The following is a 25,942-nucleotide window of genomic DNA, read 5'->3' as shown; positions in this document are numbered from 1 at the left end:
ATTTTGCAACCCACTCTATGAAGTTTTTCCACCCTGAGTAAGGCTGTCAGTTTATTGGCCTATTTATAAAGGTCTGACTCTCTGACATGTTCTCCAGGCTCCCCACATTAACCGCTAAGGAGGCACTCTTTGCAGATGATTTTTTTTTTTTTTTTTTTTTTGGCCTCAGCTTGAAAAGGAATCTATTAACCTTTGCCTGGAATCTGTGGCTGGTGAATGGCTTGTCATAGCATGTTAGTTCGATGCAGCGATTGTGGTCTTCTGTGTTAAAACACCCACCAGCACCTCTTGATACTACTTGGCCTACTGGAGATGTGGGCATCCAGGATTAAATCAAAACTACTGCACTTCACAACAGGGCTGCTTCAGGAAGGAAATCCCAGGTATTCCCTGGCTTGTGCTGCCTCCATCTTTTCCATGGCTAATGTAATGCCTGGTGCATATCCACCACAAAGAGGCAACTGTTGAATGGCTCTTCCATTTGCCTTTGAAGATTGCTTGTAACTCTTCAAGTTCTCTTCTTCATCTCACTGCCAGACCACAGCTTGTGACTGATGATTGACATGGCCACCAGGTTCTTCCCAAAGACTCCAGCCTAAAGATTGTTAGCTGCTTCCACCAAAGGCTTAGGCTTCTCTGCTAGAGTTTCAGTTCTTTGGAGCATCCCATGAGCAAGAAGCCTCAGCTCTTTGTCCTCCTCTGCGTAGGAGCCCACAAGGATGCTTTATGTCCAATCTGGAATGGATACTTAGCATCCTGAGTTCTGCCCTGCTCAAAATCCATACCTGTTCATGAGTACCAGGGCTTCAGGGTCTGAGAACCCACAGCTAACACCCACAGGAGAAAGGTTTCATATGAGTAGGTGGCATGGATTTTCATGCCTCTACAACCTGGCCGGCAGGAGGAACACTGTGACCCACGGTTTCAGAACTGATGGTCTCCCACTTCTCGGTTAGATCTAGGTATTGAGAATAACATGAAGGACTTTTGGTTGGAGGACATTATTTTTATTGTGTTAAAATACACATAACATAAAATATGCTATCCTATTTTTCATTGTATAGGTCAGTTACATTAAGTACCTTCACATTGTTGTGCAGCTATCATCATCGTTCACATCCAGAATTTTTTTCATCTTGCAAAGCTGAAACTTTGTCCTCATTAAGCATTAACTCTCCATTCCCTCCTCCCCCAGGCCCTGACAACCACCGTTTTACCTTCTGTCTCTACGAATTTGACTACTCTAAGTACCTCAGTAAAGTGGAATCATGTGGTATTTTTCCTTTTGTAACTGGTTAATTTCACTTAACATAATATCCTCAAGGTTGATCATATTGTGGCACATGGGAGAACTACTGCCTTTTTAAGGCTGAGTAATATTCCATTGTAAGCATATTCTGCCTTTTGTTTATTCATTTGTTTGTAGATGGCGGAGCTACTGTGAATAATGTTACTTGAATATGGATGTGCAAATACCTCTTTGAGACCCTGTTTTTAGTTCTTTTGGGTATATATGCAGAGGTGAAATTGCCAGATCACAGAGTAAATCTATTTTTAGCTTTTTGAAGCCCTCATACTGTTTTCCAGAGTGACCATATACCATTTCACCTTTGGAGTACATTTTATAGCAATGCTTTTTTGTCCCCTTTTCACCATGATTATGTGGCCATTACTTCTTGTTTTCAAACCTTGAGAGTGAACTCAGGTGAAATTTAGACTTCCCCTTGTGCCCTGGATCCCAAGTGGTCAAAGTGAACCACACATTTCTAATTGGAATGGATGACCTCAGTGACTTTGCCTGTAACTTCCTTTTGGCTAGGCCAGTGAGTGCATTTTTAACCAAACCACCCCATTATCAACAAATGCTTGCACTGCATGATAAATTCAGTTTGCTTTAATAAATTCCTAGTAGTCCCCACCCAGAGCTCCTTCTCCTCTTATCTCACTCCTCGCTGCCAAACCCTTTACGATTTATGTGTCTGCCTTTCGGTTCTGCCTTCAGCCCCCTCCAAGTTTCCTCTTTCCCAACAGCTCACCGTGGGCTTTGTGTCTCACATAAATTTTGTCTTCTGTATCCGAAACTCTTACTGACTTCTGCTTCCTTGTTCCCTGGGTCTACACTGTTCCTTCTCTTCCTGGAACTGACCCTTCAATCTCTGGGCTTCCTACCTTGAGTAATTTGTCAAAATCCTGCTCTTGCAATTGGTGGCTTCTCAATTTTCTTTCTCTGAGTTTTTTCCCACAGTCTTTCACTGTTTCACAGGGCATACATTCCAGCTTCATGACTATTCATGACATGTTGAATTCCCCTCTTGTACCCCACAGTCTCTGCATTGAGTGTGTGCTCATTGGGAAAGGTCAGCTCACACTATACCTATCCAAAAAAGGACAGATGGCAGGTGGTCTGTGGAGAAGAGTGTATTCAGGCACATAAGCATGGGAGAAAGTTCAGAGGTTTTGGCTGAGATAGAAAGAAGAAGAGTAGAAGCCAAACGTGTGCTAGGAAAATGTGATGTTTGGGGCACAAGTAGAGAGGACAACCTTGGCAGTGGCAGATGAGATAGACCTCAGGACTGGTGCTAAGGAGGTGGGTCATTTGACGAAAGTTGTGCAGGTACAGAGTGGAGAAGGGGTGCAGGGGGAAGATGGAATTAATTTTTTAAAAAAGCAAAAAACATTCCAATAGCACAGGTGAGAGAGATAAGAGTCATTTAGATTATCAGAAATGGAAGGAAAAGAAGGAGAATTTTATAGAGAAAATGTCCTGTAGCGGCCAGATGTGGTGACTCATGCCTGGAATTCTAGCACATTGGGAGGCCGAGGTGGGAAGACTGCTTGAGCCCAGGAGTTTGAGACAGCCTGGGCAATATAGTGAAACCACATCTCCACAAAAAATACAAAAATTGGCTGGGTATGGTGGCGTGTGCACCTGTCGTCCCAGGTACTTTGGAGGCTGAGATAGGAGGATCGCTTGAGCCGGGGAGGCAGAGGCTGCAGTGAGCTGAGATCATGTCACTGTAATCCTGTCTTAAAAAAAGAAAGAAAGAAAGAAAGAAAGAAAGAAAGAAAGAAAGAAAGAAAGAAAGAAAGAAAGAAAGAAAGAAAGAAAGAAAAGGAAAGAAAACGTCCTGTAGGAAAAACGCAGCAAGTCATTGATTGTAACGGATAAGAGATGAGTCAACATTAATCACTGATTAATTATTTATTAATTGCTAATAAACTTCAAATCCTGGAGACAAAGTGGTGATTCCACCATAATTAGGAGGTTGAACGGGGCAAAGACAAAGATGGTTTTATCTTTTTCTTAATCTGTTGGAGCTTGTCTTCATCCTCATGTGTTCAAGCTGTTATAACAAAGTGCCATAGACTGGGTGGCTTATGAACAACAGAAATTTATTTCTCATAGTCCTGGGGACTGGGAAGTCCAACATCAAGGAACCGACAGATTCATTGTCTGGTGAAGGTTCACTTTCTGGTTCACAGATGGCGTCTGCTAAGGAGACATTGGGTCCAACGTGACTTAGGAATGAAGCACTCAGAGGATCAGGAAGCTGCGTTAGGAAGGAGAGAGGAATGGGAGCTCCAGGGTATGCCTGGAATCTGGAATCTCCACCTTCCATCCTCCAACAATCGAATGGGGTGTTTCCTGCAGTGTGTCCTTGAGACCATCGTTTCCACTGGCAGTAATAATTGTTACATGGGGAACAGCAAAAGGAACAGAGGTCTCTTCAGTGTAGAATGACTCCGAACCTTTCATGCAAGAATGTCCTTTGACAATCTCCAAGTGAGAAATTTAGGATGCAGTGTTTATTTGACCACAGAATATTTCCCCCTGTTCCACCCAGAGTATCTCTTGGGACTAGGATATGGAGAACAGGCTTTGAGAGAAAACACTGATCTAATAAATGCCAGCATTTTACTCCTAAAGAATTCCCCATAAAAGACAACCATTAATAGAAATAGTTTACTTCACCATTGTGAATTATCAACATTACAACCAGTAATTACTAATTACCTCCATTTTGAGTTGATGTTTTGGGGGATGTTTTTATCCTGCAGTGCTATGGAGAGGCTGGGAACGCACTGCTGCCTGTGTTGCTTGTTTATTTATTTCCTTTTATCCCCAATGTTCTCTCATTCCCTTTCCCATCCCCAATAGTCAACCATTCCGATTGTGTTTAATGTGGTTTTTTTTTCACATGTTCTTGCAAACTGTGCATTATCATTTTGTGAGTATTATCTTTAGCTTATGCCAATAGTACTGTCGTAGATTTCATTCTATTCCTTAGTTTTTTCATTTAGCACTGTGCTTTCAAGGTCCAGCACAGAGTTCCCATTGAGTCTGCTGCTTCTCACGGCTGCCTGACACTCCCCAGATGCCTGTACCTGCTTCACCTGTCCACTGTCCCAGGAGGAGATACCCAGTGGCCCTCAGCAAGCAACCCTGCAGTGGGTGTCCTTTTATGGGACCTTTATGGACCTGTGGGAAAACTCTATGGGCTATCCATCTTGCCCTATGTTTGTTTTATATATATATATATATATATATATATATATATATATATATATATATATGTCTTTGTTCCCTAAGGCCACTTACATATTAATTGCTAATAATCTGAAAGCGTTTTTCAGCACTCAGTGTGGATCATGTCCCTCCAATATAGTATCTCCTATGGCCATCCCAATAACATCCCTGAGAGTTTGGCCAGGCTAGGTGCATTATCCTCAATCATACAGAAACGTGAGTGACTAGAATGAGAGGGGCATGTGGTTAGTAAGAGGTGTGAGCAGGGTTGCACAGGCTCTTTTTATTAATCCAAAGCTGTTTCCATTCCACTGCCTCTTCTTGCTATTTCTTCAACATTCCAAACAGTCCTGCCTTAGGACATTTGCCCTAACAATACGTAACATAATTATTTGTTGACTGACCTGCTTTCCTGATATAATGCAAACTCCATGAGGATGGGGACTTGCTCTCTTGTTCGTGCTGCTATTCCCAGTCCCTAGAATGGTGCCTGACACATAATAGATGCTCAGTAATCTGTTGCGTGAACAGAAGAATCATCTCTACGTACACGTCTTCCATGTCAGATTTATCTCCAAGGAAACTTCAAACAGGAAGGTCTTGTTATGTGGCTAATTTTGGTAATGGTGTTATTTTATTGGAGACAAAAAAAAGGAATTAGGGGAAGAGTTTCATATTAAAATAGAGGGTTGGATAAGGGGAGTTTATACTCTTTCCCCATCGGTGACTTTTATGCTCTATCAATTCAGTAGTTAGCCCATCAAAATACAAAATTCAATTACACTGTGTAAGGCCACCTTGGGATCCAAAAGATAAACAGAGAAGATAAGGGACATGTTCTCCTGATACACTAGCTGGGCTCCACTCACCCAAGTCATTAATTGGATTCTTTTTGGGCTACTGCCTCATATCCTACTCCTGAATAGCTGATACCTCCCATAACCTCATTCTTAGGGTCAGCTGACCGCACCAGAAAGAGCACTGGATTAGGAGCCAGATCTGGGTTCTGGTCTTAGCTCAGCTATCCCTACTGATGGGACTAGAATGAACGAGTCATTTATCATTTTCTTCCCTTTAAAAAATACTTGAGGTCGGGCTCAGTGACTCACGGCTGTAATCCCAGCACTTTGGGAGGCTGGGTGGATCACGAGGTCAGGAGTTTGAGACCAGCCTGACCAACATGGCGAAACCCCATCTCTACTAAAAAATACAAAAATTAGCCGGGTGTGGTGGTGCGCACCTGTAATCCCAGCTACTCAGGAGGCTGAGGCAGGAGAATCACTTGAACCTGGGAGGCGGAGGTTGCAGTGAGCTGAGATTATGCCACTGCACTCCAGCCTGGGTGACAGAATGAGACTCAGTCTCAAAAAACAACAACAACAAAAAACAAACTTGAGCACCTGCCTATCTCACAGGTCTGACATAAGACTCAAAGGAGCTCTCAGAGCTCTCCCAGGGCAGCCCGTCCAGCTTCAGAGGTGTTCTTGCAGCCAGCCTGCATCTTGGGGAGACTGCCGAATTCAGGAGCCCCATACCTCGCCAGCTCAGGGTGAACTTCTTGAGTCCTGCACGTGGGTCCTTTCCCCATCATGTCTCCAGGGAATCCTCCGCCTGGGTAAGGGGAGACAGCACAATTCATCCAGTCCTCTCCCCTCTTTGGGCCTCATTTTCCTAGCTATGAAATGAGGGGGTTGGGCTAGAATGATCATCTTGAAGCTTCCCTCCATCTCTAAAGTCTTGTGATCAGTGCTTTATTATTTTTTTCCCTGCCTCTGGTTTCTCTCCTACTGTGTCTGAAATTCTTCTGCCACTAAATTTTCCCTTTTTTCAGAGTTGCACATCTGGGCTTTTTATACCTAGCCCTGGACAGCACATTCTTCCCATGGCCCTGGGGTTCCTCCCCTGGCCTCACTGTCTTTGCAGGAGTGACATTAGCTTTTTCCCAGCCCCTGTATTCCTGTTCTAAGCCCACACATCATTTGGGGAGAGGTGATTTTGCCGTGTACTCTCACAAATATATGTCCTGCACATATTCTATGGAATAGACACACACACGCACAGCTCCCTTCAATACCCCCAAATATACATGCCTGGGCATAACGTGTGGGCAAAAATATTCAGGGACAGCCAAATGACTATTTTAATGTTCCTTTGTCCCTGCAGGGCCATCGAACTATTTATTTAGTAGCTTGATGCTGTTTGCATCAACGACTTTGCCTTATAGGCTGTTCTTCATGTTTATGATTCTTACTGTGAAAAAAATTGCTCGCCTAACATCTGTTCTGAATTTGTTTTTTCTTTATTTTTATTTATCTGTTCCCCATTGAATTACATTTGCACCAAGGACAGTAACTTGAATTGTAATCTTCAGTGTCCTTCAGGATTTCTGCACACTTCAATACATCTCTTAATTACTCTTTTTTTATTGTTATGAGATACACATATATACCCACGCTCACACGGGCAGATTGGTTTGTAGCTTACCTCTGCCTGCCCCCTCTGGGGAATAAGTTTTATTAACTGAATAAATTAGATGGGCGGGTATGTTCAATAGAGTAGGGAGGTTTATCATTATAGGTTTCTTTCAGATATTTTTCCCCCTTGCTGCCCAATTCTCTCCTTTAGCCATAGCTCTGTTTTGGAGAAAGCTTTATTGTAGCTTGACAGAGTCATAACTCACTAGGGTGAGAAGGACCACTTTATCTTATAGATGAAGAAGCTGAGGGCCCAGGGAGTGGCTATCTTCCTGCCTGTTTCCAGAAAGGATGGAGAATCACTGCCCCAGCACCACTCTTGAGAAGTAGAGCACAGCTTGACCCTACCTCTCTGGGCTGCCAAGCCTGGGGGCTTTCCTTAGCAGCAGGAGGCCTCCTGGGGCTACCATGCCACCATCCATGCACCACACCATTGCTGCAGACCCAGTCCTCTGCAGAATAAGCATTTTGCACGGGTGTGGCTGGGTTGGGGTGGTTAGGAAAGTGTGCAGAAGATGGTGTGAGAGAAGGGCAGGGCATGGAGAATCACAGTGGGAATTCTTCCTGCTTGTGGACTCTCCTGGTGGAGCTGGTTCTCTGGCCTCCCTCAGGCTGGCTCGTGTGACCTAAGCCCTCATCAACCCCCTGCTCTCACCACTTAGAAACCAACCCAGGGACCAACCAAGCACATTCCCAGCAGTAGGCAAGAAGATCCCTAAAGAAGGGCAGTGAGACTTGCTTTTTTTCCCCTGATACTTGGGAAATCTACCAGGTATAGAGACAGTGACCCAGGTATTCAAGGAATTGGTCCAAATTCACCATGCTGTAATTCAAAATGCAATGCTCTTTCTACCATCAGTTCTCCGTTCTTTCTGGGAGATATGTCCCTCTTCTTCCTTTTGATCTTTCCTACATTCTTTAGGGTCTATGTCTATGTTTCCCAATGGCACAAAGACAGAAGGGACAGCTTCCCCATGTCTTGAAGTGCTCACTGCTGGCCCTGCTCCAGATGTTGTCCACACAACAAATATTTCCGTCTTTGCTACATGTACAGCATGGAGCTCATGGCGGTTGGAGAGACTACCCATCCCCTCCAGAAAATGTGTCATTCTTGTCTCTTTTCCCAAAGAAAGCTGACATCTAATTTAGGAGAAAATCCCAGACGTGGGCCAAGTTGCTCAAGAATGCCAGGTAGTAAAGCGGCTGACTTCTACAAGAGAAGAACAGGAAACCCAGAAAGAACAGGAAACAGGATTCTGGGTAGAATCATGGACCAGCGAAGGCAGAGAAGGTTTCTAGGAGGAAGTAGGTCTTGCAGAATGAATAAGGGGGAGGTGAGGGGAAGAATGTTCCACTCAGCAAAAACAGTCAGAGAAAAGCCCTTGAGGTGGGAATGGTTGGGGGAATGGAAGTTGTGGCTGGAGAGGGGGACACAGATGGATTGGCCAGTCATCATCACACACTGGAAAGCCTTCGTTGCCGGGCTGAAGACATGTTTGTTATCCTTTTATTATCCTTGCTAATGGTCTGTGAGCTGTTTAAAGCCATGTCTTGCAGGTCAGTTTCTAGAGATGGGGTTTGAGGTGCGAGATGTTCACTAGGGATCCATGCCTGTGAAGGGAAGGAGGAGAAAGCTGTCAGTCATCCCCCAATAGGACAAAATGCCAACTTTCTGTGTTCCTACTCAGCCCAGCCTCGGGACATGGGCTTTCCCAGGAAGGGGGTGACCCCAGTGACATGGATCTCTGCAGCTGAGGCTGGCCCTGAAGGAGCTAACAGCTGGAGGCACTCTGCTGACCACAGTCTCGGCTGCTGGACAGCAAGTCCTTCCCAGAAGGGGGATCTAGACAACACGTCTTGATGTGGGAACTCTAGCTCAAATGAAGTTTTTGGCGGAATCACCAGGTTGAAGTGGGAGGTGATCTGAGGGTTCTGTATGCTCAGCTTCCCCACGGAGGACTCTTTGCCCCGCTAGACCTAAGACTGGCTGGGGCCAGTCACAAAGGCAGGCCCATGGCTGATGGAGCCAACAGGGCATCTCTGCAGGGGCCACCTCTCCAGGGTGGTGGGAGTGAAATAGAGCAGGCCCCAAGTTTTAGAAAATGACCAGGGGCTGGGTAAATTTTGGAAGTAAGATAAATGTGGATAAAGAGAAAAAAGGATTCTGAGGTTTCAAGTCTGGCTTCAGAGTTGAAATCTCCTTCTGCCAGGAGGAGTAATAGGGAAGCCAAGAGGATAAAATGATTTCCCAGTCCTGGAAAGGCTTAAAACCATCCTTCCACTTGCTCTTAAGAATGAGGCGCTCTGCTAGCTTCTCGGGGATGCACGGACAGATAAGACAGGCTTTGTCCTTAGAGAACTTGCGGAGCGATCAGGAGCTTATCAATAAACAGAGGGTGATGCAGGTCTGTAGAGGAAAGGACCAGGTGCCACAGAAACTGTAAGGAGCAAAGGGTTCACGAAGCCTCCACAAAGAGGGGACGGGTGACCCGACTGTCTGAAGTTTTCCAAACTAACAGGAGGGCAACTGGCACTTTAGAGGGTAAATACGTGCAAAGAGACAGAGCAGGGCTAATACTGCACATCTGGAGAACCATAAATAACTTTTTCACAACAAGAGTGAAAGACTGTGGTTCCCAAACTGTGTGCTGAGACACCCCAGGGTGCCACAGTGAACTCACAGGGGCTTCCTGGGCTATGGTATTTTGAATATTCGTGACAAATACGGCAACATCTGTCAGGCACTGCAGGAACTGCTTTCAATTTATGTGTATTATTTCTTCAAATGTCCACTAACTTGCTAGCACATGTATGCTAATAAAGTTGTTTGAACTTATCTACTTAGAAATGAGACTGTGGGGTTCTTTGTTTGGCTTGGGCAGCGCTATGAAGAAATTACTGAGTCACTAAGGGCACCGTGAACTAAGAACGTTTGGAAATGCAGGTATAAGAGGAATGGGGCAAGGAGAGAAGTCAGGAGCTCCTGAAGAGCCCCTGGTTGGTTACAAGTGAAGAAGCTTAAACTTGCTTCAAATGATGGAGAACCACTAGAGGTTTATAGGGAATAGAACGACACAGTCAGCTTCTGTTTTACGAAGGTCATTGACCTTGGCGGGAGGGTTGGTTTGGAGACAGAGAGCTTCACTGGGAGCTCCTCAGTGGTCCAGGCGAGAGAGACAGGGCCCGAAGCCAGCTGGCATTAGAAGTTGGAGCTGGAATACAGCACACTGCGTTGACATCATGGAATTCCCACTGCATGCTTAACAACATAATGAACACTAGACATCAAAGATAAGAAGACAAGATGCGTTTCCACCACTTACAAACAGCAGAAAGACAGTCAGGAAAAAAATTACAATTACTAGAGAACCACTAGGAGTCAACCAGGCAAGAAAAGGGTAGCTGTTCCAGGCAAGGCAGGGGGAACAGCATGTGCAAAGGCATGGGAGTGAGAGGTCATGGAGGGTTTCAGTCAGTGTGATCAGGATTGGCTCTTGGCTCTTGATGGCAGGGCGAGCGGGGGGCTCAGGGAGGCACAAGGCCAAAGAACAAGGCAGGGAGCAGGGTGTGAAGGACGTTGTGTGCCACATGCTGAAGACTCCCCAAGGACTTGATCTTGGCAAACCATTGAAGGGTTTTCAATAAAGAAGCAGCATACTCAGATTTGCATTTTACCAAGTCCTAGGTGGATAAGTGGAGTGGGGGCCTGCATGTGGACAAGCAGCAGGCCAGAATGGTGGAGACTTTGGACCTCTGTGTGGGAGGTCCAAAGTCTGGCCAGGAAGCAAGGGACCAGGGATCGTACCAGCTTGAAAAGGGCAAAAGAAGGTTGCTGAACTGGCCCTACAAACCCCTGAAAGCGGAGGGGCTGAGAAAGGGTTGTTTTAGTCCATCGATCTCTGTAGGGTTCTGTGAATTCAGGGTGGACCCCAGGCATGAGTACCCTGAGGGTAACATGGGCAGATGATGCTGGACCCTGCTCAGAGTGACAGGCAGGAGCCCTGGGAAAGCAACTCCGGACTCCACGGCCTATGACTGTATCACTGGCTCCTCGAGAAAACGCTCCCTGGTAGCTGAGTCTGCTCTGCCATTCAGCTGACTCAAGCCTCTTGCTTAATGACAGATGGAAGAGCTGACCCAAAGGGAAAGACGCCCCATGAGTCAAGCAGGGACAGAGCCCCAGGGCTCCAGGGACCCTGCTTTCCCCATGGCACCCTGCGGGCCATCCAGCCGCAGAGGAGCACTTGTGAATCAAATGCCCAGCCCTGGACTTCTCCTTAGCTTTCTCTGAACTTTCTGGAAGTTGAGCATCTCAGACACTCACAACTGTGATCTGCAGTAGCGTCTACCCCTTTCCTCACTGAGCCTCCTGCCACTTCAACATGGACATTCCACAGCAAAGCTCAGACTTGAGGGTAGGACGGCAGCTACCCTGTTTGTATCCTCAGCCTGCTGGGAAATAAAACTGTCAAGGAGACAAGAAGTTCTCAGATGCTTGGCGTTTAGCAGTTGTCAGAGGAGCTGAAAGCCCTCATCAGTTCTACCTGAAAATCAGGAGTCTCCCAACGTGCATGGCTTTTGTTTTGTTTTGTTTTGTTTTGTTTTGAGACAGAGTCTTGCTCTTGTCACCCAGACTGGAATGCAGTGGCGCAATCCCGACTCACTGCAACCTCTGCCTCCCAGGTTCAAGCAATTCTCCTGCCTCAGCCTCCTGAGTAGCTGGGATTACAGGCACCCGCCACCACGCCTGGCTAATTTTTGTACTTTTAGTAGAGACGGGGTTTTGCCATGTTGACCAGGCTGGTCTCAAACTCCTGACCTCAGGTGATTCTCCCGCCTCGGCCTCCCGAAGTGCTAGGATTATAGGCGTGAGTTACTGCCTCCGGCCTGTGCCTGCCTTTCTGTTCCTTCTGCTGATGGGGGGCGGGGGTGTTGGGCTCCCGTCAGGGGCCTCCTGATGCTCCCGTGGGGCACTTCCTCACTCAGCTTCTTCGTCCCTGACAAAGTGGCAGCAGCAGGGTGTCGCCCACCTGCTGGGGCCTGCAGGGGCCCTCCACCTCTCACGGGAAGGTGACCATGACCAGCATTTTCATTAAACTTTTCTGTTTGGGCAAACTATTCTCATCTGACCTCACATCAGTCTCTTTAATCATAGAAACAGGCTCAAGAAGGTCGATTTGCTCAAGGTGATGCAGCTGTTAAATTACAGGACCAGGCCTTGAGCCCAAGTTCCTAAGACTCTCTAACACCTGCAACTGCGGCACTGCCAACCGCCACTCTGCCTCTGACAGTCTCGAGGGACCGATCCAGTGGCAAATTCTCCCTCTCTGGTTTTTTTTTTTCATTGTAGAAGTCACATGCACTCATTATAAAACACTGAACATTCAAGAAATAGATAAGATGAAAAGGACAAGGCCCCATAATTTCCCGCTCCAGATCTATGCCCCGTGAGCCGCGGGCCCGACACAGAGTATGTGCTCAGTAAATGCTTTCTGAAGGGACTAGGTAATAGAAAGACGGACTATTATTTATCAACAGAGCTCCCCATACTCTTTTACTATGTGCTTTTCCATTCGGCTGTGTCATCTGGACATTTTTTCATGTCGGTGCCTGTAGGTGACCCCCTGCCCACCACCACCAAGAACAGTCTATAGCTCAGTCACCCCTGACAGGAGCAGGCCTTCTGGAACGAGGCCAGGCAGCCCCCAGGCTAATCCTAACAGCCTATTCTACTTAAGTTCCCAGAAGGCGGCTGTGAACTATTTTGGTTTAACTGACTGGTCAGTTTAAAAAAAGAGAGAAAACCACTAATTAAACAAGTCAAACAAGTGGTTATTTTTGTCTACACAATACTTCACTGATTTGCCTACATTTTCTCTTCAACCAGGTGCTTTGGAGTTGAATAAGTGAATTCTTAATTGCATAGCTAAGTATAGATGAATAACTGGTTAAGAATTTCTTGCCTGGAAAGGAGTCTACATGTAAGTTTGGATTAGAGCGAACCAAGGCCTTACCTCCTTAATTGGGCTGGGGGTTTTCTGGTCCATTAAGCAAGAATATGCTCTAAATCTGCACCTTTAAAAGCCACATTCTGCACAGCTGGGAGCCTGCCCGCTTTCCCTTGCACACCTACCCAGCACTGGAGCGAGTTCAAAGATAGGCCACCCGAGGTAAAGCAGCCACTGGAATAGGTGACAGCATGCTCACCACCAAGGACCTGGGCTGGAATCAAGTCCCTGTCTTGGGCAAGTGACTTTGCCTCTCTAAGTCTGTTTCTTTCTCCTGAAAAGTGGATAAAATAATGGCATCATCCATTTTCTATGAGAATTACATGAGGAAATAAATGTAATGCACTTAGAATGAAGCCTGGTCAATAGTAAACACTCAGAATAAATGCTCATGATTGTTGTTGTTAATCTCAAAGGTTTGAGAAGAAACTACAACCTCTGCAAATATTTCACTAGTATGAGAAGTTTCTTTGCACCCTATAGGAGGTAGACCTAAAATTCAAATACCCCATATTTTAATTTCCTTTCAAGTTTGTAGGAATTATAGGATTTACAGTTACAGTAAACTACAGAGATAACTTAGTTTTCACTCCCATATTTCAGCCATGGCCCAGAGAGTTTCAGAAGTTTGCACCTGGAACGGATTTCTGTGTGAGTGGTATGGCTGGATGACCCCGGATCCCACCTGCTAAACTCTGTTGCGTGTTGATCTCTAGGACCCATGCCATCTCAGGGAGCAGGAAGACACTGCCTCACATTCATATCATTGTGCAATACCAAGATCGGGCCCTTCTAGGGAAGCAAGCTTTGAGAGGCAGAATGGCACTGGGAATTCACAAGGTTAAGAAGAAAAAGGGGCACCATACTAGTTAGGACTTCCTGATTTCAAATTATGGGAAACCCAACACTAACTTTAGCACAAACTAACTAATGTAGGCTAGGAGGATGGAATGAAGAGCTGCAGGAAGAAAGTTTGGACTCTATCTTGTGCTTTGTGGCAGGCTGTCTATCTGAAATCTCTGCTGGTCTCTATCAGCTCCTTCTGCAGACAGGCTCTCTCCATGTGGTAGAAAAATGGCCACCATCAGCCCTAGATTAATATATTCTCAGTTTAGCAGCTCCAGGAGAAAGTCAGAGCTTTTCACCCCAGCATCCATGTAGAAATCCCAATGAAGGATCCATACTGGCCTGGAGTGGGTCATGCGTCCACTCTTGGACCAGTCATTGTTGCCAAGGAGATGAGATACTAGAATTGGCCATGCCTGGGTAGTGAGCCCACCCCCATGACCAGAGGGGCAGGGCTCTATCACTGAGAGCTCCTTCAGAACTGCATGGAATGCAGGGGGTGGTTCCCCAGGACGTAGTGGGCAGACAAAAACAGGGGAACCATCCCAGGCACCCAAAAGGAAAGCTATGTGTGCCTAAGACACACTTCCTTTACATTTTTTCTCTATTCAAGGTCTTTTCAGGAGCTCCTCAAACTATAGATGAGCATTTTTATAAATATAAATTCACAAGATTACACAATTTACATCTAAAATGGGACCAGTTTTCTCACGAGATTCATAAACCAGCTCTGAAACCATTCTAAAGGAATTGTTGCAAAATTGTTTTTAGCATTAGCAATATTACTACAAAAAAAAAAAAAAAGCAAGAAGACTCCCAAGGTGACTACTTGGAAGGACAACTTTCATTTGAAAGTAGAAGTATTATTTTGTTTCTTTAAAAAATCTAGATTATGTGTAAGATTATTTTGATAATAACTAAATCAATACAAATATATTACCAAAAGATGTGTGTGCCCTACAATGTAATTGCTTTCCTTTTAGATCTAAGAATTTAGGGAAATGAGAATGGGTGTGAACTTTGGTTAAATATAGAGCAGATTTTTACCCAATCAAATTGGGTCCACAATCTGGTTACAGTCAAGCGCATCAGGACCCCCTGGGAGCTTATTAAAATAGGAGGTGCCTGGGTCCCACCCCAGAGACTCTGGTCTGGTAGGTGTGGATAGGGCCAGGCATTATTATTTCTGAATGCTCTACAGCTGGTTTTGACAAGCCCTCAAGGCTGGAAACCATGGCCCTAGGACAGCATTTCTCAGAGTGTGGAAGGAATCCTCTTGCATCAGAATCTGAGAGCTGGTTAAAATACAGATTCCTGGGCCCTACCCAGGCCTGCTAGATTAGTCTTGGTGGGGAGCAGGGCTGTGAATTTAGAGTTGATTAAGTTCCCCAGTGATTTTTTAAAAAAATTTTTTAATTTTGAAATAATTATAGATGGACAGGAAGTTGAAAAAAATATGTACAGGGAAGTCCTATGTTCCCATTACCCAGCTTCCCCCAATGGTAACCTCTTGTATAACTATAGTACGTTATCAAAACCAGGAGAATGACCTTGGTACAACCCACAGTGCTTATCATAATTTTCCCAGATTTATATGCACTCGTGTGTGTGTGTGTGTGTGTGTGTGTAGTTCTATGCAATTTTATCACCTGTGTAGATGTGTGTAACTCCCCCCACAGCCAAGATAAAGACTATCCTATGACCATAGGCTTTCTAGAGCTACCCCATATAGCCACACGCACCCATCACCACCCCCATCCCTAACCACTGGCAACCACTAATGTGTTCTCCATCTCTATAATTTTATTTCAGGAATGTTATGTAAACAGAATCATACAGCATGTAATCTCATTAGATTTGTTTTTTCAGTCACAAAATTCCTTGAGATTCATCCAAATTTTTGCATGTAACAATAGCTTGTTCTTTTTTAATTGCTGCATATACTCCCTTGTATAGATGTACTACAGTTTGTTTACCCATATACCCACTGAAGAACATTTGAATTGTTTTCAGTTTTTGCCTATTACAAACAAAGCTGCTGTAAACATTCATGTACACGTTTTCTGTGCATGTAAGTTTTCATGTCTCTGGGACAGATGTTCAAGAGTGCAATTGCTGGGTCACATCATAAGTACATGGTTAGTTTTATAAGCAATCGCCAAAGTGGCTTTATGGTTTTACCTTCACATCAACAACTTATAAATGATCCACTTTCTCCACATGTTCACCAGCCTTTGATGTTATCATTTTTTTTTTTAATTTTAGCCTTTCTGATAGATGTGAAATGATATTTCATTGTGGTTTTAATTTGAACTTCATCAGTGGCTAGTAATGTTAAACATCTTTTCATGTGTTTACTTGGCATCTGTATATCCTCTTTAGTGAAATGTCTGTTCATGTCTTTTGCCCATTTTCTATTTTATTTTATTTTATTTTTCCATAAGTTATTGGGGATACAGGTGGTATTTGGTTACGTGAGTAAGTTCTTTAGTGGTGATTTCTGAGATTTTGGTGTACCCATCACCTGAGCAGTATACACTGTACCATATTTGTGTCTTTTATCCCTCACCCCCTCCCACTCTCCCCATCCTCAAGTCCCCAAAGTCCATTGTATCATTCTTATGCCTTTGGTCCTTATAGCTTAGTTCCCACATATCAGTGAGAACATATGATGTTTGGTTTCCCATTCCTGAATTACTTCACTCAGAATAATACTGTCCAGTCTCATCCAAGTCACTGCAAATGCTGTTACGTTATTCCTTTTTATGGCTGCATAGTATTCCACCATGCATATATACCACAGTTTCTTTATCCACTCGTTGATTGATGGACATTTGGGTTGGTTCCACGATTTTGCAATTGTGAGTTGTGCTGCTATGAACATGCCATGAAAGTATCTTTTTTGAATAATGACTTCTTTTCCTCTGGATAGATACCCAGTAGTGGGATTGCTGGATCAAATGGTAGTTCTACTTTTAGTTCTTTAAGGAATCTCCAAACTGTTTTCAGTAGTGTCTGTACTAGTTTACATTCCCACCACCAGGGTAGAAGTGCTCCCTGATCACCCCATCCACGCCAACATCTGCTGTTTTTATCATTATTATTATTTGATTATGGCCATTCTTGCAGGAGTAAGGTGGTATCACATTGCGGTTTTGATTTGCATTTCCCTGATCATCAGTGATGTTGAGCATTTTTTCATTTGTTTATTGGCCATTTGTGTATCTTCTTTTGAGAATTGTCTATTCAGGTCCTTAGCCCACTTTTTGATGGGATTGTTTGTTTTTTTCTTACTGATTTGTTTGAGTTCATTGTAGATTCTGGATATTAGTCCTTTGTCAGATGTATAGATTGTGAAGATTTTCTCCTACTCTGTGGGTTGTCTGTTTACTCTGTTGACTGTTCCTTTTACCGTGCAAAAGCTCTTTAGTTTAATTAGGTTCCAGCTATTTATCTTTGTTTTGTTGCATTTGCTTTCAGGTTCTTAGTCATGAAGTCCTTGCCTAACCCAATGTCTAGAAAGGTTTTTCTAATTTTATCTTCTAGAATTTTTAAAGTTTCACGTCTTAGGTTTAAGTCTTTAATCCATCTTGAGTTGATTTTTATATCAGAGATGAGGATCCAGTTTTATTCTCCTACGTGTGGCTGGCCAATTATCCCAGCACCATTTATTGAAAAGGGTGTCCTTTCCCCACTTTATGTTTTTGTCTGCTTTGTCGAAAATCAGTTGGTTGCAAGTATTTGAGTTTATTTCTGGGTTCTCTGTTCTCTTCCATTGGTCTATATGCCTATTTTTATACCAGTATCACACTGTTTTGGTTACTATGGCCTTATAGTATAGTTTGAAATCAGGTAGTGTGATACCTCCAGATTTGTTCTTTTTGCTTAGTCTTGCTTTGGCTATGCAGGCTCTTTTTTGGTTCCATATGAATTTTAGAATTCTTTTTTCTAATTCTGTGAAGGATGATGGTGGTATTTTGATGGGGATTGCATTGAATTTGTAGATTGCTTTGGCAGTATGATCATTTTCACAATATTGATCTGACCTATCCATGAGCATGGGATGTGTTTTCACTTGTTTGTTTCATGTATGATTTCTTTCAGCAGCGTTTTGTAGTTTTCCTTGTCGAGTTCTTTCAACTCCTTGGTTAGGTATATTCCTATTTTTATTTTTTTGCAGCTACTGTAAAAGGGGTTGAGTTCTTGATTTGATTCTCCGCTTGGTTGTTGTTGGTGTACAGAAGAGCTACTGATTTGTGTACACTAATCTTGTATCTGGAAACTTTGCTGAATTATTTTATCAGTTCCAGGAGTTTTCTGGAGGAGTCCTTAGGGTTCTCAAGGTAAACGACTGTGTTGTCAGCAGTGACAGTTTGACTTCCTCTTTAATGATAGGGATGCCCTTTCTTTCTTTCTCTTGTCTGATTGTTCTGGCTAGGACTTCCAGTACTATGTTGAAGAGGAGTGGTGAGAGTGGGCATCCTTGTCTTGTTCCAGTTCCCAGAGGGAATGCTTTCAACTGTTTCCCATTCAGTATTATGTTGGCTGTGCGTTTGTTATAGATGGCCTTTATTACACTAAGGTATGTCCCTTGTGTGCCGATTTTGCTGAGAGTTTTAATCATAAGGGGATGCTGGATTTTGTGAATGCTTTTTCTGCATCTATTGAGATTATCACATGATTTTTGTTTTTAATTCTGTTTATGTGGTGTATCACATTTATTGACTTGCATAACTTTAACCAGCCCTGCATCCTTGTTATGAAACCCACTTGATCTTCATGGGTTATCTTTTTGATATAATGTTGGATTTGGTTAGCTAGTATTTTGTTAAGGATTTTAGCATCTATGTTCATCAGGGAGATCGGTCTGTAGTTTCCTTTTCTGGTTGCATCCCTTCCTGGTTTTGGTTTTAGGGTGATGCTGGCTTCATAGAATGAGTTAGGGAGGGTTCCTTCTTTTTATATCTTGTGGAATAGTGTCAAAAGTATTGGTACCAATTCTTCTTTGAATGTCTGTAGAATTCTGTTGTGAATCCAGAGGCAAGTCCTTTGTCAGGTATGTGTTTGCAAATATTATCTCTTAGCCTGTAGCATGTCTTTTCTTCTTCTTAACAGTGTCTTTGAAAGGGCAAAAATTTTTAATTTTGATCAAGTTCAACTTTTGGATTTTTATCCTTTATGGATTATGTTTTAGTGTCAAATCTAAGAACTTTTTGCCAAGCTCTAAATTTCAAAGATTTTTTTTTACTGTTCTAAAAGTTTTATAGTTTCATATTCTACATTTAAGTCTGTAGGCCATTTTGAGTTCATTTTTTGCATAAGGTGTGAGGTTCATATTTTGCCTATGGATGTCAATTGATCTAGCGTCTTTTTTTTTTTTTTTTTCAGACAGAGTCTTACTCTGTCTCCCAGTCTGTAATGCAGTGGCTTGATCTTGGCTCACTGCAACCTCCACCTCCCGGGTTCAAGCAATTCTCCTGCCTCAGCCTCCCGAATAGCTGGGACTATAGGCATGTGCCACCATGCCCGGATAGTTACTTGTATTTTTAGTAGAGATGGGGTTTACCATGTTGGTCAGGATGGTCTGAAACTCCTGACCTCAAGTTATCCACCTGCCTCAGCCTCCCAAAGTGCTGGGATTACAGGCATGATCCACTATGCTAGAGTGCCCAGCCTACTCTAGCATCTTTTGTTGAAAAACCTACCCTTCCTGCACTGAATTGCTTTTGTATCTTTATCAAAATTATCAGTTGAGCATATATATGTGGGTCTACTTCTGGGTTCTATATTTTGTCCCATTGATCTATGTGTTTGTCTTTCTGCCAATACCACACAGTCTTGACGACTATAGCCAAGTCCTGGGATCTAGTAGACTGGTTCCTCCCACTTTATTCTTTTTTCAAAATTGATTTAGTTATTTGAAGTTGTTTGCCTTTCCATATAAGTTTTGGAACAAGTTTGTCTACGCCTACAAACATTCTTGCTGAGACTTTGATTGGAATTACATTAAACTGATATGCCAGTTTTGGGAGAATTGATATCTTTACATTGTGGAGTCTTCCAATCCATGAACATGATATGTTTCTCCACTTACTTAGGTCTTCTTTTATTTCTGTCATCAACATTGTAAATGGCATTGTGTTTTCATTTGGTTGACACATGTTCATTGTTAGCATATAGAAATGCTATTGATTTTGTTTTTGTTTTTGTTTTTGTATGTTGATCTGGAATCCTGCAACCTTGCTGAACTCACTTATTAGTTCTAAGATTGTTTTTAAATTTCTTAGTATTTTCTCTGTAGATATCATGTCATCTCAAAATAGGGACAATTATATTTATTCCTTTTCAGTCTATATGCTTTTCATTTATTTTTCTTGCCTTATTGCACTGGCTAGAACTTCCAATACTATGTCAAATAAGAGTAGTGAAAGAGGACTTCTTGCCTTGTTCCCCATCTTAAGGAAAAGCATTCGGTCTTTCACATGAAGTATGATGTTAGCTGTAAGGTTTTTGTAGTTGCCCTTTATCAAGTTGAGGAACTCCTCTCTATTCCTGAGAGTTTTTATCATGAACAAGTGCTGGATTTTGTCAATGCTTTCTCATGTCAACTGATATAATCACATAATTTTTTATTTTTCAGGCAATTAATATGGTGAATTACATTGATTGATTTGAAAATACTGAATCAGCCTTGGACGCCTAGAATAAATACTACTTGGTTTTGATATATAAGTCTTTTTATACAGTGCTAAATTTGATTTGTTGAAGATTTTTCTGTTTAAGCTCATGAAGGATACTGGTCTATAGTTTTCTTGTACTATCTTTGGCTGGTTCCGGTATCAGAGTAAACCTGTCCTCATAAATTGAGTTGTGAAGTGTTCCCTCCTCTTTTATCTTCTGGAAGATATTGTAAAATTAGTGTTAATTCTTCTTGTAATATTTGGTAGAATTCTCCAGTGAAACCATCCTGGCCTGGAGATGTGTTTTTCAGGAAATTTTAAATTATGAATTCAAATAAAAAATATAAATAATTAAATTCTGAAATTTAATTAAAATTATTAACTGTTTGTGGTTGTATTTATTCAGATTGCCCACTTCATCTTGGTTGAGCTTTAGTAGTTTATGATTTTCATAGAATTGGTCAATTTCCTTCTAGTTTTTAAATATATTAGTCTAAAGTTGTTTGTAGTAGTCCCTTATCCTTTTAATAGCTGCATTATTTGTAGTGATATCCCATTTCATTCCTGATGTTGGTGTTTTTTGTCTTCTCTCTTTTATCTTTGTTAGTCTTGCTCGAGGTTTATCCATTTTATCGATATTTTTCAAAGAACCAGTTTTTTGTTCATTAATTTTTCTATGGTTTTTGTTTTCAGGTTCATAGAGTTCTGCACTTGTTTTTTAATTATTTCCTTCCCTGTGCTTGATAAGGTTCTTTGTTCTTCTTTTTCTAGTTTCTTGAGATAGGAACATAGATTATTCATTTAAGATCTTTCCTCTTTTCTAAAGTAGCATTTAGTGCTATCAATTTCTCTCTCCACATTGCTTTAGCTGCAGCCACACATTTTGATATATTGTTACCTAGGTATTACATTATATTCACCATTATAGTAGTGTATTTGTTCTCTTTTATTCCTTCTGCTCCTTGTTTCATTTTTCTTACCTTTTTGTGGATAACTTGAACATTTTTCAAAATTCCATTTTAGCTTATTATAATTTTTAAATAGTTTTTCTTAGTTCTTGTGTAAATACACATATATAATTTATCACAATCTATGAGTATAAATGCCTTATCATTTTGAGTGATATGTAGAAATCTTACTTCCATTTTGGTCCCTTTAGCCTCCTTACTTTTTAAATATAATTGTCTTAAGTATATCCCCTAAGTACATTGAGTACCACATCATATGGTAGTGTAATTTTTGCTTCAATCATCAAGTATGACTTAAGAGACTCCTGAGAAGGATAGTCTATTATTTTTATCCATTTCATTGTCCTTCTTTCCTTTCTGAAGTTCCAAACTTTCTTCTTCCTTTCTGTTTGGAGAACATCCTTCAGCCATTCTTTAAGGGTAAATATGTTAGTGACAAAATCTCTTAGTTTTCCTTCATCAGAGAATGCCATTATTTCCACTTTTCTCCTGAAGGATACTTTCACCAAATAGATGACTTGTGATTGATAGTTATTTCCTTTCAGTACTTGAAAAATGTACCACTTCCTTCTGGCTTCCATGGTTCCTGATTTTAAAAAAAAACAAAAAACCTGCTGTCCTTTGAACTGGTGTTCCCTTCAGATAATACATTATTTCTCTCCAGTTGCTTTCACGATGTTTTTCTTTCTTTTTTAGTTTTCAGAAGTTTAACTATGATGTATCTTGGCATGGATTTCCTTGGGTTCATCTCAGTTGAGATTCACTCAGCTTCTTGAATATGTAGGTTTATGTCTTTTGCAAAATTCAGAAATTTTCAGCTGTTATTTCTTCAAGCCAAGGTGACTTTTAAGCACATTGTATATTTGAGAAACATTGCTCTGGAGTGGGGTTGAGAGATCCAAGGACTTCTTAAATTGTATACAGAATGCTGTAAGTGTCCACAGTTTTCATTAGATTCTCAAAAGACTCCATGACCCTCACCACAAATTTTATAAAAGCATTGGTTTATGGCCTTATTGAGTTGTTTTTGGTTTTCTTGGTTAAAATCAGTAAAAACAAACAAACAAACACAAAAGCTAGGTAGTATTCTTGTCTTTCTTTGTACCACATCTGTTGAATTCCTGTTTCCCAAAGATTTTCCTGACAATTTTGGAAAATACGATGACTCAGGTAAATATTTTCCAAGTGCCTAATATGTGCCAGACAAATATTTTTATTGTTTTCCATAGTCAATGAGAAGGAGAAGAATTTAAAACAATTAATGTAATTTGGGTTTATGAAAAGTTCTTGGTAAATAAGTGCCAGAGGAAAATTGGCTGCTTTTCAGTGTGACTTTCCCCTTTAAAATCTGTTCCTTACTGCTCTGAGCTGGATACACCAGTGATCAAATTACATCCCTGAAAGTATAATTTCATACACTGAAAACATGTCATTACACAGTGGGCCGCTTGTCATCACTCTGGCTTGCTTTGCACAGTTGGTAGTCGGGCACTCATGGTTCCCCCAAGCAGGCCTGTCCCTGGCTCAACTGCTCTAGCCGATTCCTCCAGCCAGCACACCCTCACCTCCTTTGTCACCCCTTCTTCCTGGACTAACTCTTGCTCATCTTCCAGAACTCAGCTTGGGAAGCACCAACTCTGGGAAGCCTTCACTCTCTCTTCTCCAAGCATTAAGTTGGGTGTGCCTCTGAGGTCACTCATGCCTGCCAGAACATCACGCTATATGTTAATTGCCTAATTATCTCTCCTGTCAGATGGTCAGACCCTTGGAAACTGTGACTGGGTCTTGATTTGCTTTTGTGCCCCCGGTACTTTCGTAAGTATAATATGACGTGTATTTACGCACTATCTCCAGTTAGAGTTCATGCCACCAGTTGACTGGCTGAGCCTTTCGTCGATATTTTCGTTAATGTCATTAAGCATCTGTTGAGGGCTGGGCACGGCGATTCATGCCTGTAATCCCAGCACTTTGGGAGGCCGAGGTGGGTGGATGACTTGAGGTCAGGAGTTCAAGACCAGCCCAGCCAACAAGGTGAAACCCTGTGTCTACTAAAAATACAAAACTTAGCTGGGCATGGTGATGGGCACCTGTAATCCCAGCTACTCAGGAGGCTGAGGCTGGAGAATCGCTTGAACCTGGGAGGTAGAGGTTGCGGTGAGCTGAGATAGCACCACTGCAGTACAGCCTGGACAAAAGAGCAAGACTCCATCACAAAAATAAAAATAAAATATTAAAAAGTACCTGTTGAGCTCCTTTATATGTAAGTGTGGTGACCAGATATTCAGTTCTTCCCAAACAGGTTTAATCTTTCCTCACAAGCGTCTGTTTATTAGTTCACTTTAGACTTCTCCTGAGAATCAGTATAAAGGTTATTGGTCTTCTCTTGCTAGAATTCCTATCTTTCCGTTTTGGGGAAATATGGATAACACCGACCTCTTCCATGTTCCTTGTCTTACTACTGGATCTTATGAACCCCTTATTATTGCATTTACATGTATAGCTCTGTCTTTCCTATTAGGCTGTAATAAGCTCCTTGGGGCAGGGAGTGTATCTTATTCAACCCAGAGTCTCCAGGGACCAGTGGAAGGTAGCATTCCATGAGTGCTGATGGAAAGAAATTTGATGTTAGATCATCACAGCTGTATGGTTGCTTATGATCAGAACATACTTTACTTCCTGACTTCCATACCTTTACTTCCTGGTTATCTTTTATCCCTCATTCTAAGCCACTGTGAATTCTTTTTTGGAAAGGAGAAATGGGTAAATGCAACACATTTTAATGCATTTTTTATTCCTCCCAGGTACTATCTTGGTCGTCGGATGTTTATTGTTATTTCTGAGCCAGACATGATCAAGCAGGTGTTGGTTGAGAACTTCAGTAACTTTACCAACAGAATGGTACGTAGTTTTCTTTCTGTGTATAGATGGATGGAGAATCGTTCTCAGATGGAGGCATTGCATGTCAGATCCAACAGGGATGCAATCAGGCCTCTGATCAGGTTTATGTCAGTTCCACTCAAAACTAAGTTCCTCAGTGAATTCGGTTTTTCAAAAGAGATCTATGGGACTGGTACAAAAGAGTAGCATTTACATTTAAGAAATGCTTCAAGAAAGCTAAAGCTCAAGGGAAGCTGAGGCTGTTAAAAATGCTAAAACCAAGAGGGTTTTCTAAAGCTGGGTTCAAAGCTGGGGGAATCCAGAGGGCACAGGCCAAGTGACTGACGGAGAATGAGCTAGGCTAGTAAGTATCAGTTGGAAAGCAAAATTTTGAGGTTCTTGCACTTACATCTTTCCCAGAAAGAATAAGAGTACTAAGGCTGGAAAGGGAAGACAAGCAAATTAGGAAAGAAATTTGTCCCCAAGTAAGAGAAGGAAGCTTTAAGAGGGCTCCTTTATATTAGTTCAAGTTTCCAGCCTACATGCATGTACATATCCCTTTGTTTTTGAAAAGTAAATGTCCTACTATTTATCTTTGATGAGAAATCCCAAAGGATAGAAGAAGTGACGGAAAATGGCAGCGATCAGGCCAGGCACGGTGGCTCATACCTGTAGTCCCCACACTTTGGGAAGCCAAGGTGAGTGGATTGCTTGGATTCAGGAGTTTGAGACCAGCCTGGCCCACTTGATGAAACCCTGTCTCTAGAAAATTACAAAAATTAGCCGGGTGTGGTGGCACACATCTGTAGTCCCAGCTACTTGGGAGGCTGAGACGTGAGAATTGCTTGAATGCTTGGATCTGAGAGGCTGGGAGTGGGAGGCTCTGGTGAACTGAGATCGCACCACTGCACTCCAGCCTGGGTGACAGAGACCCTGTCTCAAAAAACTTAAATAAATAAATAAATGAAATAAAGAATGAAAAAATGATGGGTATCAGTGCTATCCATTTTCCAAAAATAAGGAGATAGGCATTCTAGCAGAGAAGACCTGTAAACTTTATGTTGATTCTTGGAAAAAGTCTAAAGTGAATTAATAAACATGTTTGTGAGAATTCAGAGAATCACCATGCCAGCCATTTTTGGGGGTCCCATTAGACCTCACTTTTCATTTTTTTAGGGAAGTAAGTAATGTATTCATTCTTTTGTTGATTATTGGGCAAAGTTTTGCATACCTGCCATATGCCAGGCACTGTGTAGGTGCCGACTGTAAAGAGACAGTGTCCCTCGAGGAACTCTCGCTTTAGTGAGGGAGGCAGACAAGGAAGGGGACCAGCACAATGCAGTGTGGTGAGTGCTCCTGAGGTGGGGAGCCCAGGCCACCAGGATGCGGACAGAGGAAAGCTTATTGGGTGGGAGGCGTTTGGGGCTGAGTCTTAAAGAAATTAGGGAGAGTCCCCTTTCCTGTGTTCCGAACTAGGTGAGCCATCCAGAGTGTGTCCTTGTCATCACAAGAACTTATGAGATGGGTACAGTTATAATCTCTATTTTATAGACAAAGAAAC

At 42.4% G+C, this 25,942-nt stretch overlaps 1 protein-coding gene across 3 annotated transcripts in view; it reads left to right on the top strand.

The window, feature by feature from the left end:
* TBXAS1 (thromboxane A synthase 1) overlaps nucleotides 1–25,942 on the top strand; it is a 196,860-nt gene that overhangs the window by 57,716 nt on the left and 113,202 nt on the right. For all 3 annotated transcript variants that reach the window (XM_011723677.3, XM_011723676.3, XM_011723679.3), the window contains exon 4: nucleotides 24,306–24,402. In XM_011723677.3, the coding sequence (XP_011721979.1) occupies nucleotides 24,306–24,402 (97 nt within the window). The remainder of the gene's footprint in view (nucleotides 1–24,305; nucleotides 24,403–25,942) is intronic.

The sequence above is a fragment of the Macaca nemestrina genome, chromosome 4 (genome assembly GCF_043159975.1).
Source record: "Macaca nemestrina isolate mMacNem1 chromosome 4, mMacNem.hap1, whole genome shotgun sequence".
In the NCBI taxonomy this organism is placed as follows: domain Eukaryota; kingdom Metazoa; phylum Chordata; class Mammalia; order Primates; family Cercopithecidae; genus Macaca; species Macaca nemestrina.
This window is presented reverse-complemented; position numbering and strand designations above follow the sequence as displayed.